Genomic DNA, 16,932 nt, shown 5'->3' on the forward strand with positions numbered 1-16,932 from the left:
GTTACATTGAACGCATGACGCACTAAAATACAGAGCGCCGTCTTCAGGCTCGGAGAGACAACATTGTCGGGTATGGTTGTAAAATCTTATTTTAAAATAGTTGAAGTGCTAGTTTGACTAAATTAATGTTAGTTAGTTTACTTATGTTGCACCAGGAAGCTATGTATTGGTAACATTTTACAATAAGGTTCAAATTAACATTAGTTAACTACATAAGCTAACCTGAACTAACAATGACAAATAATTTAAACATATTTATTCATCTTAGTTACCGTTTATTTGAACATTTAAGAATGAATCATTTATTAAATATCAGCAAATGTATTCATCTTGAGCGGAAGTTAAATAATTGTAAACCGGAAGCAGAATCCCGTCAGTAGCCCTCAGACATTTTTTGTTGTTGTCACTCTCCAGCTTCTTCAAAAGTGATGCTTTGTTTTTCATCTCAGCGCATATTTTCAAGTGTTTAGTCGAGCCTCCTCGCGAGGAAAAGTAAGTGCTCTTTCGTGTTCGGTGTTTAATGTCAGTCACGTGTTTAAAAGAGACAGAAACCCCTTGGGTTATTTTTCTAAGCATACAGGCTAGCTTTTAGCATGAGGGCCTTGAGTTCTCACAGTGCCACGGAGAGGGTCGGTACGTAATTATTTAAAAATAAAACAGTTTTGTTACTGTTTACGTTTGACCCATCTCTAGCTTTCTGTGTATTTCTTAGTAGCTATAATCTTCGTATTCATGCGTCCTAAATTCTTTGTCGCAGCTGAAATCTGGCTAAGCGCATGAATCTCAAGTTCATCTTGATGTGTGTTTTGGTATCTAAAAAGATCTGGACTCGCACAATTATTATTCTGATGTTGTATCATAACATGTAAACATCTAACGTGTAAACATATCACTCAAATTAGACAGACAAAGTGCTGTTTTGAATATCTAGTTCAATAACAATCAAGTTAAGCCACCAGTGAAGCTGATCTCTGTCAGTATTTTGTTTACTTCGAGAGATGTGTCAGATGCATGACCTGTTATTGTTATCATTACTGAACTGATTTTTACTGATTATGACAAGGAAATTGTAATCTTGCCAATACAACATTTGACTCTTTGTTACAATAATTACTGCAACCTTTGAATGTCATCCTAAAGTCACAGCCATACTGTAAAAAACAATCAAAAAACTGTTTGAATTTTCACACAGGCCTTGCAAACATGCCTGGCTTCATCGAGAGCGAGGCTGAGGAGTCAGAAGAGGAATTCGAGGAGAAAGACCTGAAGCCCAAGAAGACACAGAAATTTATGGAAGAAGATGGTAAGATGTTATATGCTTGAAGCCACATCCTGCAGAAGGCGTGAATATGATCAGAAATCATGTGTTGGTGCACTACTGTTTAACTTAAATAATTCTTATAACAGGTTTATCAGAGTTCTGTTGTTATTGGCACATTGTGTCATTGCTTGTGTTCTGTGTTGTTGATGTCTCCAGAAGAAGAAGAGGAAGAAGAGAATATTGAAGATCAGGATGAGCATGGAAACCTAAGAGGACTCATTGATGATGGCGATGTGGAAGAGGAAGAAGCGCAAAGTGGGAGAGAGGATAGTGACTCCGGTGAAGAGGTCCGTCATCGCCGCAGGAAACGAAGTATGTTGCTCTGAATTTAAAGCTATATTTGTGAATCCTTCTGGTGTTTTGACAATTCACTAGTGCATAATGTAGTTCTCAATAGCACAATAGGGGAAATCAAAAATGTACAATATTGTTATTTTGCTGGAGATGACAAAATAAAAGAATAATTCACCTAAAAGTTAATATTTGTTAAAAACTCTCAGACCATCCGAGATATAGATGAGTTTTTCTTCATTGGAGCATATTTGGAGAAATTTAGCATTACATCGGTTGCACACCAATAAATGCTGTCAAAATGAGTTCAAACAGCTGATAAATGATGACAATAATCCACATGGCTCATGTCCATTAATTAATGTCTCATGAAGTGAAAACCTGTGTTTATAAGATGAAAATCTAATTTTAACTTTAAATGGTTGCTTCTGGTCAAAATATGACTCCATAATCCATAATAATGCTTCCTCCAGTAAAAAGGTCCATTTCCTGTTGTCCTCTCAAATGAAAATCCACCAATATATGTGTTTGGAACCGTTTTGAACTGTTTTCACTTGTAAATCGTGCTTAATTTCTGCATATTTCTCTCCTGATTCTTTTTTTCCCCAGATGCTTTTTTTTTCACTGGAGAAAGTAGCATAATATTATGAATAGAGAATTCATATTTTAGCCAAAAGAAGTTGTTTGAAGTTAAAAAACACCTTGATGAATTTGTTTACTACAAACATGCAGCTTTTCACTTCACAAGATATTAATCTTGTTGTTGTTCACTGACAAGCTGCGCAAAACCACGATCATATTTTATGCGTGGTTTGCGCAGCTTGTCAGTGAAGAACGGCTCTGTGTAGTTAATGCTGCTCCGTGTGAAAGCACGCACTTGATGGAGATTTACTGCTGATTACAGAACAGGCTTAACTGACAAGATGCGCATTAAATATTGCATGCGATTTATCGTGCAGCCCTAGACTGGAGTCGTTTGGATTATTGTTACCTTTTATTTTAGCTGTTTGAACTCTCATTCTGATGGCACCCATTCACTGCAGAGGATCGATTGGTGTTTAAGTGTTGTAATGCTAAATTTCTTCAGATCTGTTCCAGTGAAGAAACAAATGCATCTACAACTTGGATGGTCTGAGGAGTGAGTAAATTTTCAGTGAGTTTTCTTTTTTGGGTGAACTATTCCCTTAAACATCATTGTGAATATTCCTTTGCTTCTTTGTTTACATTATGTTAAGAGCATGTCATTTATACTACTGTTGTGATGATTCCTTGTTTTATGACTAGTGAGTTAGTGGTGGACACTATACCGGTATGAACGTTGCAACCGGTATTATGTTGTTCCATGATATGGATTTTGCTATACCGTGGATACTGTTATATATTCATGAATTCAGATCTTACATTTATTTTTTTTTTATTTTTTTTTTTTAAATTTGGTACGCTTTGCAAATTTTAACAGAAACTATGATAAAGAGCGGAGGCTGAACATAATTGCCATCTGTGTGCAACGCCGTACTACACAGGCATTAGTTATTAAACACAGAGCACCATAACAGACCAAACTAATAGAGCACAAATCGCATACTCCAGTGGTTCCCAAACTGGGGGGCGTGGCAAGGCTGTGTACAGTCAGCAGATTATTTTGCAAAAGAAACCTCTGCAGGTTGATAGACTACACTGCGTAATTTCCCCACTTATCATGTGGCCACTTGCCTGATAAGTAAATAATTTAGCGCAAAATATTAATTTGACATTTTAATGACCTCAGCATGACTCGCAGTACCCACTTGAGCGCTCCATTATCAGTTGTAGCAGTTGTGGTTGTATCAGTAACAGACCACTAGATTGAAGAATCAGAGTTGTATTGCAGGGAGCTATGTAGAAATATAAATGAATAATGCATGGTTCTGCTCGAAACATGAAAGTTACAAGTTTGTGAAAGGACATCCAGTGCCAGGTAAACGTAAAGCAGATTATGAATATACTTAAGATTCACAAATACCAAAACAACATGTCTACAACAGACGCGAGCGGAGCGATGTGACAAAAGCAAATAGAACCCAGTAATGTTCTGTGCTTTTGTAAAGTAAACTGATGCCGTTCTATTTCTGAATAGCATATATAATTTTTACTCCAGTAGCAGAAACAGGTTTGAGTTGGAAAGTGTAATTCAAACTTAATTGATTCACAATTGATAACTGATTCAGTGGTCTGATTCAAAGCGCATTAAAAGTTCAGTAGAAATACTTTACTCATAATGTAAATGTTGTTAATAATGTATGCATTATGAGTAAAGTATTGTTAGTTGGTATAAATGTGAACAATATAATAGTGTGTCATATTTTTGGTGCTCATTTAGTGTGAAAACATGTACTTACTAGGTTAACAAAATTTTAACCTTTTGCATCAATTATTTTCAATCACTTTCGCCAAAATTATAGTTCTGATGGGGAAAGAAAAAACAACAACTGTTGACAAAAACTGTTTTCTGTATTGCTCAGCGTTTGTTCTCATTAAACAGTGTCTGTTTGTATCTGTCAGGTTATGATGACTATCTGGATGATGATGATCTGGACCTCATCGAGGAGAATTTAGGAGTGAAAGTGAAGAGAAGGGTGAGCCACTGAATTTCCTGCCTGTGCTTTTTTTTTAATTAATTTAGCTGACACCACTTAAATATTAAGTTCCGTTTTGAACTAATGAAAAAAAAAATGTTCAGAAAAAGAAGTACTCGCGTGTGAAAACCATGGATGATGAAGGGGAAGATGATGAGAAAGACATGATCGCTGATGAGATCTTCACTGGGGATGGTGATGGAGATGGAGAGGTGGAGGATGGAGAGACTGTGGACACACTTCACCCTAGAGATGACGAAGAGGAGGAAGATGATGAGGAATCTGGTAGGAAAGACATTTACCCTATTCATCATGGATTTAAATTTGTATACTAGAATTCTGTGGAATTTTGTAGATTTTTTTTTTCCTTTAATCTTTGCAGATATTGATGATTTCATTGTGGATGATGATGATGGACAGCCCATCACGAAAAAGAAAGGAAAGAAATTCCCTGGCTACACTAATGCGTAAGTGGTGTAAACTGTAAACAGTGGTTTAATTATGTAAATATGGACTTCTCTGAAGTATAATGGACTAAAGCCCTGATTAAATTGTCCTTCAACCCAATGACTTTGTCTAATGTTGCTTCGTTTTTAACATTCTAGTGCTTTGCAGGAAGCTCAAGAGATATTCGGCGGTGATTTTGACTTTGCCGAGTTTGACACTGAGGCGTATGATAATGCAGAAGAGGAAGAAGAGGACCAGGATGAAGAGTCATGGGATCGTCCAAAGAAGCAGACCAAGAGAAGAGTTGGCCGTCGTAGCATATTTGAGATCTATGAGCCCAGTGAGCTGGAGAGCAGCCACATGACCGATCAAGACAATGAGATCCGCTCCACAGACATGCCAGAAAGATTCCAGGTATAAATCAGTGTTTGCCTGCATATATACCTTTCATTTGCAGTATCCCGTCCCATGTGAAGGATATCAGAAACTTCTGCAGGCCCCCTGTACCAGTGTGTTTCCTTTCATGGGTGGAAATGAGGATATTTCATAACCTCTTGTCATTTGCAGTTGAGGGCCATCCCTGTAAAGCCTGCTGAGGATGATGAGCTGGAGGAAGAAGCTGAATGGATTTACAGGAATGCCTTCTCCACACCGACCATCTCCATGCAGGTCAGAACTGATTATTTGTATAACCTGACTTTTTAAGCATGTTGTCATGGCACTAAGCTAATTTGGATGCTTATTTTGTTTGATTTGCATTGCAGGAGAGCACAGACTACCTGGATCGTGGGACAACCACCAATTTCAGCAGAAAGGGCCCCAATACCATTGCTAAAATCAAAGAAGCACTGAACTTCATGCGGAACCAACACTTTGAGGTATAGTCCTAGAGGAAAAAAACAGGGTGTAATAAACGTGGCTGACCGATCATCTGGTTTTATCTCTTCCATCTTCCAGGTTCCCTTCATTGCATTCTACAGAAAGGAGTATGTGGAACCAGAGCTGAACATTAATGACCTGTGGAAGGTGTGGCAGTGGGATGAGAAGGTAAGGGCTTGTCAAAATATTCTCTGAATGCATTGTGGTTGCTGCTGCTGCTTTTTTAATATGAAAATGAATTATGGCTGTTTATGTTGTCCTCCCCAGTGGACTCAGCTGAAGACCAGAAAGCAGAACCTGACACGTCTTTTCCAGAGGATGCAGTCTTATCAGTTCGAGCAGATCTCAGCTGACCCTGACAAGCCACTGGCAGACTCGACTCGTCCCTTAGACACTGCTGATATGGAGAGGTAGGACTACAAACCTAACAAAACTTTCTAACATTTTATGCTGTGTCCACAGTATTCACTTGTTCTTCCTGCTTTGACAGGCTGAAAGACGTCCAGTCTCTTGATGAGTTGGGAGACGTCTACAACCACTTCCTGCTCTACTATGGCCGAGACATTCCTAAGATGCAGAATGCAGTCAAGGCCAGCAAAAAGAAACTGAAAAAGATCAAGGAAGTGTCAGAGGAAGATGGTACAGCTGTGTTTTCTGGGAACAAGTTGTTAAAATAATGGTCAACCCCTGCATTAGACTAAAACAGTTTTTATTCTGCTAGGCGAAGAGGCAGAAGTGGAGGAAGAAGAGGAAGAAGAGGAGCATAAGGGTCCAGATCTAAAACAAGCTTCTCGTAGAGATATGTACAGCATCTGTCAGAGCGCAGGCCTTGGTGTGTACATCTTTGATATATACCGTAAATAAGCATAACCATATATATTTTTCCTTTTATTTCTGCTGGCTTAGTCATATATGCTGAACATATTCCCTGGCATTCTGCAAAAAATTATATTACTTTAAGAATATAAGTGAGTGAAGTGAGTGATAAGTGAAGTGACATTCAGCCAAGTATGGTGACCCATACTCAGAATTTGTGCTCTGCGTTTAACCCATCCAAAGTGCACACACACAGAGCAGTGAACACACACACACACTGTGAACACACACCCGGAGCAGTGGGCAGCCATTTATGCTGCGGCGCCCGGGGAGCAGTTGGGGGTTCGATGCCTTGCTCAAGGGCACCTAAGTCGTGGTATTGAAGGTGGAGAGAGAACTGTACATGCACTCCCCCCACCCACAATTCCTGCCGGCCCGGGACTCGAACTCACAACCTTTCGATTGGGAGTCCGACTCTCTAACCATTAGGCCACGACTACCCCCATATATATAAACATAAAGGAGCATATTAATTGAATTTATAGTAACGTATTTTGTGTAAGAGAACTAATATTGTGCATAACTGCAGTGTAATTCAATTAGGAATTCACACATGCATGCATATGATGACGTGGTTTTAGATGGTCTTGCCAAGAAGTTTGGTCTGACACCAGAGCAGTTTGGAGAAAACTTGCGAGACAGTTATCAGAGGCACGAAACTGAGCAGTTTCCTGCAGAGCCTTTGGAACTGTCCAAGGACTACGTGTGCAGGTAATGGATCAATGCAAACTTGAAGTTTTTACCTCTCAAAAGTCTTTAACCCACGGCTTATTAAATCAAAAGATAGTATTTTGCATGTTTATTCATAAATCAAATGTTTTCATAGTCAATTTAACAGCCCGGAGGCTGTTCTGGAAGGTGCTCGCTATATGGTGGCCATGCAGATTGCCCGTGAACCGCTCGTCAGGCATGTGCTCAGACAGACCTTCCAGGAGAGGGCCAAGATTAACATCAAGCCAACTAAGAAGGGCAAGAAGGTTGGTACTTAGCAATTGTTTAGGAATTACAGACTTGCCTTATAATGCGTTTTACCATTATTTCATTAACTGTTGTGTTTTTATTTATCTTCTACTCTTTCACTTAACCATGTTCATCAAGGAAAGGGTATTAGCAGAATAGCAACCTTCACAGCTGTTCCCAGTGTTAGAGCTTTAGCTAGAATGTTCAGTTGATGTATTTAGGTGTGTATTGTAGGCAGCTTTTTTGCTGTGCTATTGTGGTAAACTTGGCCTTCTATTCAAACCCAGCCTGAGCTGATATGCCAAATGCATCGCTTGCTCTTTCGTCAGGAATTCCCCATCAGTTAATGTCTGTCATGTTTCCTAGGATGTGGATGAAGTGCACTATGCCTATTCCTTCAAGTATCTCAAGAACAAGCCTGTGAAAGAGCTCAGTGGAGATCAGTTCTTGAAGATGTGCCTGGCTGAGGAGGAAGGCCTGCTCGCCATAGACATCTGCATTGACCTTGTGGGAGTCAAAGGGTATAGTTATGTCCTGAAAATATTAGCTTGAGATCAAAACTTGAATTTAGCATCAAGGATCATTAGACAAGAGATACAGAGTGGTTATGTTTGCCATCTCCACAGGTACGCAGGAGATCAGACCTACTTTGATGAGATTAAGCAGTTCTACTACAGGGATGAGTTCAGTCACCAGGTGCAGGAGTGGAACAAGCAGAGAACTCTTGCCATTGAACGTTCCTTGCAGCAGTTCCTGTATCCTCAGATGGCCAAGGAACTGAAAAACAAGCTTGTCACTGAAGCCAAGGACAATATTATTAAGGTGCAACGTTGATGCCATGTTGCATGCAATACATTACCTTCGAAAGCTAACAAAGCCATTTCTATACCAAACGGTAGGCTATAACAAATTGATTTGTGTTTGTTGTGTCTGTGGTAGTCTTGCTGCAAGAAGCTGTATAACTGGTTGAAGGTGGCTCCTTATCGGCCTGATCAGCAGGTAGAGGAGGACGATGACCTTATGGATGAGTCGCAAGGAAAGGGTATCCGTGTACTCGGGGTGGCATTTGCTTCCGGCAGGTACATAAGTGTTCAGAGTGAGAGAATATTTCACATTATTTTAGAAAGAGATGCACTATATTAAGGATGTCAAACTCAGTTCCTGGATGGCCACAGGCCTGCAGAGTTTAGATTTAAGCCCAAATAAACACACCTGATCTAGCTAATCAAGTGCTTCAGGTTTATTTGGAAACTACATGGTATGTGTGTTGGAGCAGGGTTGGAATTAAACTCTGCAGGGCTGCGGCCCTCCAGGAAATGAGTTTGACACCCCTGCACTATATAAACTTATAATATTGAATATTTAATTTATATTTAGGTCACTTAAAGTAAATCTCAATTTCATTATAAAATATTTAACGTTATATATTATTGGCCATAACATCACTATATATTTATCAGCTTTTATATTTATCAGTGTCAACAAGGATTTTTTTTTTTTTCAGTCCATTCATACTTTTGAATGGTATCTGCTAGTGTTTGCTTGTTTTGTTTTTATAGAGATACACCAGTCTTCTGCTCCCTCATTAATGGTGAAGGAGAGGTTGTGGACTTCCTCAGGCTTCCTTACTTCCTGAAGAGGAGGAATGCATGGAGAGAGGATGAAAGAGAGAAGAAGGTGAAGAAACCGAAGGCCTGCAAATCATTTACTGTTCAGCTGTTTCATTCCAATTGACATCAGTATTGTGTTTGTTGTTTCCATAGCTTCAAGATATTGAAAACCTCAAGAAATTCCTCCTTAGTAAGAAGCCACATGTTGTGGCTGTTGCTGGGGAGAATCGGTGTGTTCATTATTGTGCTTTTTGATTTTAAAAATGCTGTTTGCATGTTTTAAACTTTCATTGGACGCCAGCATGATGATGCTTTATTTGGATGTTTGTAGTGATGCTCATATGGTGATGGAGGACATCAAGCGCACCATCAGTGAGCTGGAGCAGGACTCCTCTCTGCCTGGGGTGGGGGTGGAGCTGGTGGACAACGAACTGGCTATGCTTTATATGAATGGCAAGAAGTCTGAGGTCCATGCAATGAGATAAAAACATAAAATTTACCCATAAACCCATGCTGAAGGCTCTGTACTTTTAATACCTTTTCTAATGTTTCTTAAACATACTGCTCTTCTTATAGGCGGACTTCAGGGACTATCCACCTCTGCTTCGGCAGGCTGTGTCTGTGGCTCGTAAGATTCAGGACCCCCTAGTGGAGTTTGCCCAAGTTTGTAGCAGCGATGAGGACATCCTGTGTTTGAAACTGCATCCCCTGCAGGTACAAGCAAATTCCTGCATCTCCTGACCCTCTTTTTGCCATTTACTTTTAAATACATTTTGGTTTGCTCCATGTATTTGTGAAAATCAGCCTTGCAATGTCTGTCAGTGTTATTTTATTAGAATTTCTTATTGCCTTTATAGTATCTGTTCATAATTTAAAATAAATATTTTTTTACTTTTGACCATATTTTCATGTTTTAAATTGACTTATTTTGTGACTTATTTCATTTAGTTGTCTTTAATTTACGGAACCTAATTTTTCATTTTAGTTAACAGTAACAGCAATGACTTCTGTCCACTTTAGTATGTATGTGGCTGCTAATTAATTTTTTCTTTTTCTTTTTTTAAACAGGCTTGACATTAAGGACAACTTGTCAATAATTTCTCATGTTTTATCTTTTTAAATATTCCTCAGGAGCATGTAGTGAAAGAGGAGCTGCTGGGCGCTCTTTACTGTGAGTTCATAAACCGGGTGAATGAGGTTGGTGTGGATGTGAACCGGGCCATAGCTCACCCTTACACCCAGAGCCTGGTCCAGTACATCTGTGGCCTTGGACTTAGAAAAGGCTCACACCTGCTCAAGGTTAGACCTTTTTCTCTAAAAATGTATCCTCATATTTGATATTCATGCTGTTTTTCAAAGATCCCACCTTTTTCTGTTTACAAAGTCACGATGTTAGTCTAGCTAAGGGTTGAGAAGTTTCTATGATGCTTATCTAAAACTCAATCATGAAATGTTGAAATCATCTTCTGCATCTTTCCGATGTTCTTAAGATTCTTAAACAGAACAACACTAGGTTGGAGAACCGGACCCAGTTGGTCACCATGTGCCATATGGGACCCAAAGTCTTTATTAACTGTGCTGGTTTCATCAAGATTGACACTGCCTCTCTTGGAGACAGGTAAGATACTAAACGTAATGTTTGTAAATGAACGGTAGCTGACTCTGAATTAGGGCTGTGCGATATGAAAAAAAAAACTATCGCAATTTCTTTGATCAATTTTGTGATTTCGATTTTAATATGCTTTACAGTCATAAATGCATTCAGTATGAATTTGAAATATTTTTCCAAAAGAAAACCAATTAGAGCTTTATCAAAAATTTGTAACATGTATGTTACAAGTGAGTTAGTCATATATATGCCCAGTCTGTTCTCGTGCTAGGCGCACTGCATTCTGATTGGATCAGATAGCATACTGCGGGACGTCAGGGCCGTGGAAAATCGTGCTATAAAGCAATTAAGAAATCGTGCACACTCAAATCATGATTTTATGACTGTTTCGATTAATCGCACAGCCCTACTCTGAATTATGCTGCATACAGCCAGACGATGTGATGAAATAACACCGTCTTTCATTCTGCAGCACTGACTCCTATATCGAGGTCCTGGACGGTTCTCGGGTGCACCCTGAAACATACGAATGGGCACGTAAAATGGCAGTGGATGCTCTAGAGTACGACGAGTCAGCAGAAGATGCCAACCCAGCCGGAGCACTAGAGGAGATTCTTGAGAACCCAGAGAGGCTGAAGGACCTGGATCTGGATGCCTTCGCTGAGGAGCTGGAGAGACAGGTGAGCTTTTTCATAATGTTGAATAATTTACTTCCACATATTTTGTTAGCAGAGCGGCATATGAGGACATAAATGAGGACACTTGACTTAACTAAATGGTTATTTATTGTTTCTTTCTTTCAGGGTTATGGTAATAAGGGAATTACACTGTATGACATTCGAGCAGAGCTTAGCTGTAGATATAAAGATTTGAGAGCGCCGTACAGGCCTTCAAACACAGAGGAGGTCTTTAACCTGCTCACCAAAGAGACACCTGAGACCTTCTATATTGGTAAATAATACCTGAGCATTTTTAGATATTTTAAAAACGTCCCTGAGTAATCTATAGTTGTACACCTACAGATTTGTATAATCTAAAGTATTTAGTGGTTTTTGTGGTGCTCTTCATATGTTTCAGTCTTGACACTGTTGGTAATATTTTCCTAAATCTCTGTGCACATCTAGGTAAACTGATCACCTGTGTGGTGACTGGCATAGCTCACAGAAGGCCACAAGGTGAGAGTTACGACCAGGCCATCCGTAATGATGAGACCGGACTCTGGCAGTGTCCATTTTGCCAGCAGGACAACTTCCCTGAGCTCAGTGAGGTGGGAATTGGTTCTGTTACCTTTCCAAAGAATTACATTTTAGCTTAGGCACATAAGTGAAGTTAATATCTCCTCTCATATTGTGTTTTTCTTAGGTGTGGAATCACTTTGACAGCGGCTCCTGCCCTGGGCAAGCCATCGGAGTGAGAACTAGGTTAGATAACGCTGTCACAGGCTTCATCCCGACAAAGTTTCTTAGTGACAAGGTGGTGAAGCACCCTGAAGAGAGAGTCAAGGTGAGCAAATCTCATATTTGCTTTTTATAATCTATCTGGTGTACGTTTATAAACAATACAAACCATAAATATGCAGCCTTAAAATGGATGTGGAAATCTGAAAATCTCTTGTGGACACACTGACTTTTGTCTGGTTCTCTGCTGTTAGGTTGGCATGACCGTGCACTGCCGAATCATGAAGATTGACATCGAGAAGTTCAACGTGGATCTCACTTGTAGAACATCTGACCTGAGTGACAAGAACAATGAATGGAAGCTTCCCAAAGATACCTACTATGATTTTGACACTGAGGCAGATGATGTGAAACAGGAAGAGGAGCAAAAGAAGAAACAGCAGAGAACCAGTCAGTGTTTTTCTTTGAGAGATTACAAAATACATTTTCAAGTGGTGCCTTTTTCTCTGAAGTATTATGATTTTTGGTTTTCTGTCTTTAGCTTACATTAAGCGAGTGATCGCTCACCCGTCCTTCCACAACATCAACTTCAAACAAGCGGAGAAGATGATGGAATCCATGGACCAGGGTGATGTGGTGATTCGACCCAGCAGTAAAGGGGAGAACCACCTGACGGTCACATGGAAGGTGGCTGATGGGATATATCAGCATTTGGACGTGCGTGAGGAGGGTAAAGAGAATGCGTTCAGCCTCGGGCATACTCTTTGGATAAACACTGAGGTGAGCTGTTGCTTTATGTCGCACACAAACTATTGCCTCTTATGTTTACCAAGGCTGCAATTATATAACGTGTTAATGTAGAGAAATATTGTTAGTTATTTAAATTACTTTTATATGTTAATATTTTTTTAAATATAATTTATTCCATTAATGCGAAGCTGAATTTTCAGCAGCCATTCCTCTAGTCTTCAGTGTCACATGACTAATTAGAAATCATTTGATTATGCTAATTTGGTGCTTAAGGAATGGAGCATTTCTTATTGTTGAATATTTGTGCTGCATAATATTTTTATTTTTTTTTTGGACCATGATGTTGTTTTTTGCAGGATTCTTTGATGAATAGAAAGTTAAAAGAACAGGATTTTTGAAAATAGAAATCTAACGGTAGTCGTGATTGCCTGCAGGAGTTTGAGGATCTGGATGAAATCACAGCCAGGTATATCCAGCCTATGGCTGCATTCGCACGAGATCTGCTCGGCCACAAGTACTTCCAGGACTGCAAGGGAGGTGATAGGAAGGTGTGTTATCATTCTGAGCACCAACAATTTTCCTTTTCTTTTTATCTTGATTTATGGTATTATTATTTTTTTTTAAATGGATAAAATGCCCCCTACCGTTTGTACAGTTGTGCATTCATCCTTTCTTGCCTTTGTACAGAAAATGGAGGAGATTCTCATAAGGTCCAAAAAAGAGAAGCCGACATTCATCCCCTACTTCGTTTCAGCTTGTAGAGACCTGCCAGGCAAATTTCTGCTGGGTTACCAGCCGAGAGGGAAGCCAAGGTAACACTCATTACCCTAGCAAAGCAGGACACAGCTTGCATATATCATGCATTCGTAAATGTTTGCTTTTGTTTTTTCGTAGGATAGAGTATGTAACCATCACTCCAGATGGCTATAGGTATCGCTCTCAGATGTTCCCTACAGTCAATGGTCTCTTCCGCTGGTTCAAAGACCACTACCAGGATCCTGTGCCAGGTTAGTAGTCTCCATCTGCACTCCCGCTCTAGCTTAGCATTGTTATTTTTCCCTGTAATGTAATGTTTTTATTGTCTCTCTAAAGGAGTCACACCGACCAGCAGCAGAACAAGAACTCCAGCATCAGTGAACGCCACACCTGCCAACATCAACATTGCCGGTATGTCAGAAATGCTCATGTCTTCCCTGAAAACATGGATTTTCTCAAGTAATTCTTCTCAGAAATGTATTTTAAAATCTGTCCCCTCACTCTCAGACTTGACTCGAGCCGTCAACGCTCTCCCACGAAACATGACATCCCAGATGTTCAACGCCATAGCGGCGGTTACAGGCCAGGGCCAGAATCCCAACACGACGCCGGCCCAGTGGGCATCTAGTCAGTATGGTTACAGTGGCGGCAGCAGTGCAGGAGGCGGAGGCAGCAGCAGCGCTTATCATGTAAGAAACCTGCACCTTTGCACTCGGTCACATATTCAACGGCTTGATTTAAAACCGGGTCTGCTAAAATTTCATATTCCTTCTTTTCCTGTTGTTTTCAAGGTGTTTGCAACGCCCCAGCAGCCAATGGCCACACCCATGATGACGCCCAGCTACTCTTACACAACACCTGGCCAGCAGCAGGCCATGACCACGCCCCAGTATCCCAGCAGCACCCCGCAGTCCTCACACGGACACCACCAGCGTTCGTCATCCACCCCATTATCCTCGTCATCGAGAGTGCGGACGCCACAGCCCAAGTGAGTGATACTACTGCTTTCTTGAAAACGCAAAACCATGTTTACTGTCACACCAAAAAAATCAGTGCGATAAGCATTTGAATTTGAATGAACGGTTGTTGATGCATCTGTTCAGACCTGCACGATCGTTCACATGTTGTCAGTGCGAAATGACTTTTGGCCAAAATCTCTTTTCCACCACACTGCAATAAAGGGGGCTGCCGTTACATAAAACGATGAATTTGTGGCACTCACGAACGGACTGTTTTGCTAAACGACAGTGAATGGCATGTTCATGTTCGAATTCTATGTGAGCTGTGGTTATATCGGCATCTGTGCTTGGTACATTATCCATGACAGAGTAAAGTACTAAAACTCTGTGTTCCCCTGCAGGACAAGTTCCCACACTGCTGTGGATTGGGGTAAAATGGCTGAACAGTGGCTGCAGGAGAAAGAAGCCGAGCGGCGCAAGCAAAAGACGCCCCGCATGACGCCCCGACCTTCACCCAGCCCCATGATCGAGAGCACACCCATGTCCATCGCCGGAGACGCCACTCCCCTCTTGGACGAGATGGACCGATAGGAGTAGGGAAGAGGGGTGTTCAGACATTTCATATAAAACCCAGTCCATCCACATCCCATCTCTCACCCTTCGTCTTTTGCTCTTTCGCTGCTAGAAGTATTTCTTTGAGTCATTCAGAGCTACTGATACAAAGACAGACACTTGAAATGTGTTGATGACAAACAGATTAGGAAATGGACCTACAATAAACGTTTGTCACAAGGGTTTTCCTTTTTCTCTTTTTTAAGTGCATGATGCACCCCATTTTTCATTTCATTTTTTTTTTTTTTTTTATGAAAAGGGAAGGCTTATGATTTGTGCCCATGCGAGCTGGTATACAATCAGCATAATATCATTAGTTCAGTCCCACTCAGAGAGCTTTTCTTTCTTGTATCAGGTTTAAACATTTAAATAAAACCCCGTTTCAGGATGAACCAGAGCACTGTAATGATTCATAATCTGTGTTCTGTTGAGCTGTTACGCAAAGAATTATGCACTGGGGAGATCTGTGAAACTATTTAGCAATTCATTTATCAGCTACAACAAAAAGGAAGTATGTGACTTTGTAAGAGATCCTGTAAATGTTGTTTTTTGGGGCAGTTACGGTGATCAGAACATATGCATTTTAAATTCAAACTGAAAAATTATATTTTCAAGGTCATCTTTGAGTTTTCCAAGTTCAGAATCAGACATCACTTCTCATAATGTGCTTCTACAAGAAAACTGAACTACTGTGCTAGATACTGATGACTCTCTGATCAGGTTTTTTTTTTTTGCTTTTTCAGTTTGGGGGCTGTTTGTGTTTGTGAATGTGTCTTAGCTGGGCCAGACTTCCTTCCACACATGCTGTTTTAAACAGTGTCTTTCCTTCATGTACAGTCCCATGTATCACTATAGACTGAAATTGTGACATTTAAGTGAAATTAACTTTATGAACAGGCTCCTTATACTGTAATAATATTTTCACACACCCAACATAGTTCTGATTCCCCCACCACCACCAGTATAGAGAATCTTCTAAGTTCTGGGAAGTGTTTCTGACCTGATCATGTGTTCTTATAGTACTGAGGCTAAACGATGCCTTTAGGTCAGGAAGTGAGCTCGGTGTCTAAATCATTCTGTTCAGTGCATTTCACTGATGACATCCATTTAGTTTCTTTCCTTTGATAAAGTTGTCAAAATGAAACCCATCTGATTCAAGTGTTTTAAACATGATCTTAACAGTCTATGCTGATTTCAGTTAGTAAAGAGCGATTGTCTTCAAGCTTCAGTTTCTAAATTTCAGACAGCTGTGATTTTAAGATGCAACTAAAGAGACTCTCTTGTGAAGTTTTCCTTGTGACTTTTGTTGGAATTGCAATGCCTTAAGAGACAAAAGTCGCCTCCACAAACTCTCAAATGTAAGACACAGCTACTAGTGGACAAAAAAACCAACAATACCTTTCTGGCATTTTTAACCTTTATTCTCTCATGTAGACTTGAGGGGACATTTCAGTACAGAATATAACTGTGTTCAAGTGGGATGTTTGTTGAGCTGCTCATTTTTGCTTCACAATTTTTCTTTGAGTGATACTTCTCCATTTACGTCTTAACAATCCTTCCATTTAGCTCGCAATGGGAATCTTGTGTCGTGCAGACGGCAGCAGAGCCTGTGGTCATGAGTGCTGGCATATGTATCATATTAGCCAGAGAAACTCATGATGCAATGAAAAAACAAGGGCTACATTTACAAAATATCCATTCACAACCGCCAGGAGGGCATTTCATGTGACCTCTTAAGTATTCTGCACATAAACACTGCTGTTTGCTAGGAAAAAGCAAATGTGAAGGCACAACTCGTTACCATCAAATTGCAGGGATTTGCATCGCTTTATGTAATAGATTTGAAATTA

General features: G+C 40.1%; 1 protein-coding gene across 9 annotated transcripts; it reads left to right on the forward strand.

Annotated features, from left to right (window-relative positions):
* The first annotated feature begins 23 nt into the window (after positions 1-23).
* On the forward strand, positions 24-15,478 carry LOC132130894 (transcription elongation factor SPT6-like). Of its 9 annotated transcripts, none has more exons than XM_059542751.1 (37): positions 375-492; positions 1,193-1,303; positions 1,481-1,633; positions 4,154-4,227; positions 4,332-4,512; positions 4,610-4,694; positions 4,833-5,088; positions 5,242-5,343; positions 5,439-5,552; positions 5,632-5,721; positions 5,821-5,963; positions 6,044-6,192; positions 6,275-6,385; positions 7,011-7,140; positions 7,256-7,406; positions 7,756-7,910; positions 8,016-8,211; positions 8,329-8,468; positions 8,949-9,066; positions 9,153-9,229; positions 9,331-9,466; positions 9,576-9,713; positions 10,131-10,298; positions 10,490-10,617; positions 11,081-11,288; positions 11,412-11,559; positions 11,733-11,875; positions 11,971-12,111; positions 12,260-12,455; positions 12,547-12,785; positions 13,190-13,303; positions 13,443-13,567; positions 13,650-13,762; positions 13,848-13,922; positions 14,019-14,200; positions 14,303-14,499; positions 14,872-15,478. In XM_059542751.1, the coding sequence occupies exons 2-37, from the start codon at positions 1,204-1,206 to the stop codon at positions 15,059-15,061; spliced, it is 5,166 nt and encodes a 1,721-aa protein (XP_059398734.1). In that variant the 5' UTR covers positions 375-492; positions 1,193-1,203; the 3' UTR covers positions 15,062-15,478. The 9 variants fall into 9 exon arrangements, 7 of the variants coding, with proteins under 7 accessions (XP_059398730.1, XP_059398732.1, XP_059398734.1 ...); XM_059542750.1 differs by having other exon boundaries at positions 376-492; positions 1,478-1,633; XM_059542747.1 differs by lacking the exon at positions 375-492 and adding an exon at positions 24-70 and having other exon boundaries at positions 1,478-1,633; positions 14,019-14,499.
* The last annotated feature ends 1,454 nt before the right edge of the window (positions 15,479-16,932 follow it).

The sequence above is a fragment of the Carassius carassius genome, chromosome 47, assembly GCF_963082965.1.
Source record: "Carassius carassius chromosome 47, fCarCar2.1, whole genome shotgun sequence".
In the NCBI taxonomy this organism is placed as follows: domain Eukaryota; kingdom Metazoa; phylum Chordata; class Actinopteri; order Cypriniformes; family Cyprinidae; genus Carassius; species Carassius carassius.

What these genes read in the sequence shown, in the direction of transcription:
- LOC132130894 (XM_059542747.1), top strand. Translation starts at nt 1,204, where the DNA reads ATGCCTGGCTTCATCGAGAGCGAGGCTGAGGAGTCAGAAGAGGAATTC. An exon ending in TCCAAGGACTACGTGTGCAG is followed by an intron (nt 7,141 to 7,255) that starts GTAATGGATCAA and finishes ATGTTTTCATAG; the next exon opens with TCAATTTAACAGCCCGGAGG. An exon ending in CAGCCGAGAGGGAAGCCAAG is followed by an intron (nt 13,568 to 13,649) that starts GTAACACTCATT and finishes GTTTTTTCGTAG; the next exon opens with GATAGAGTATGTAACCATCA.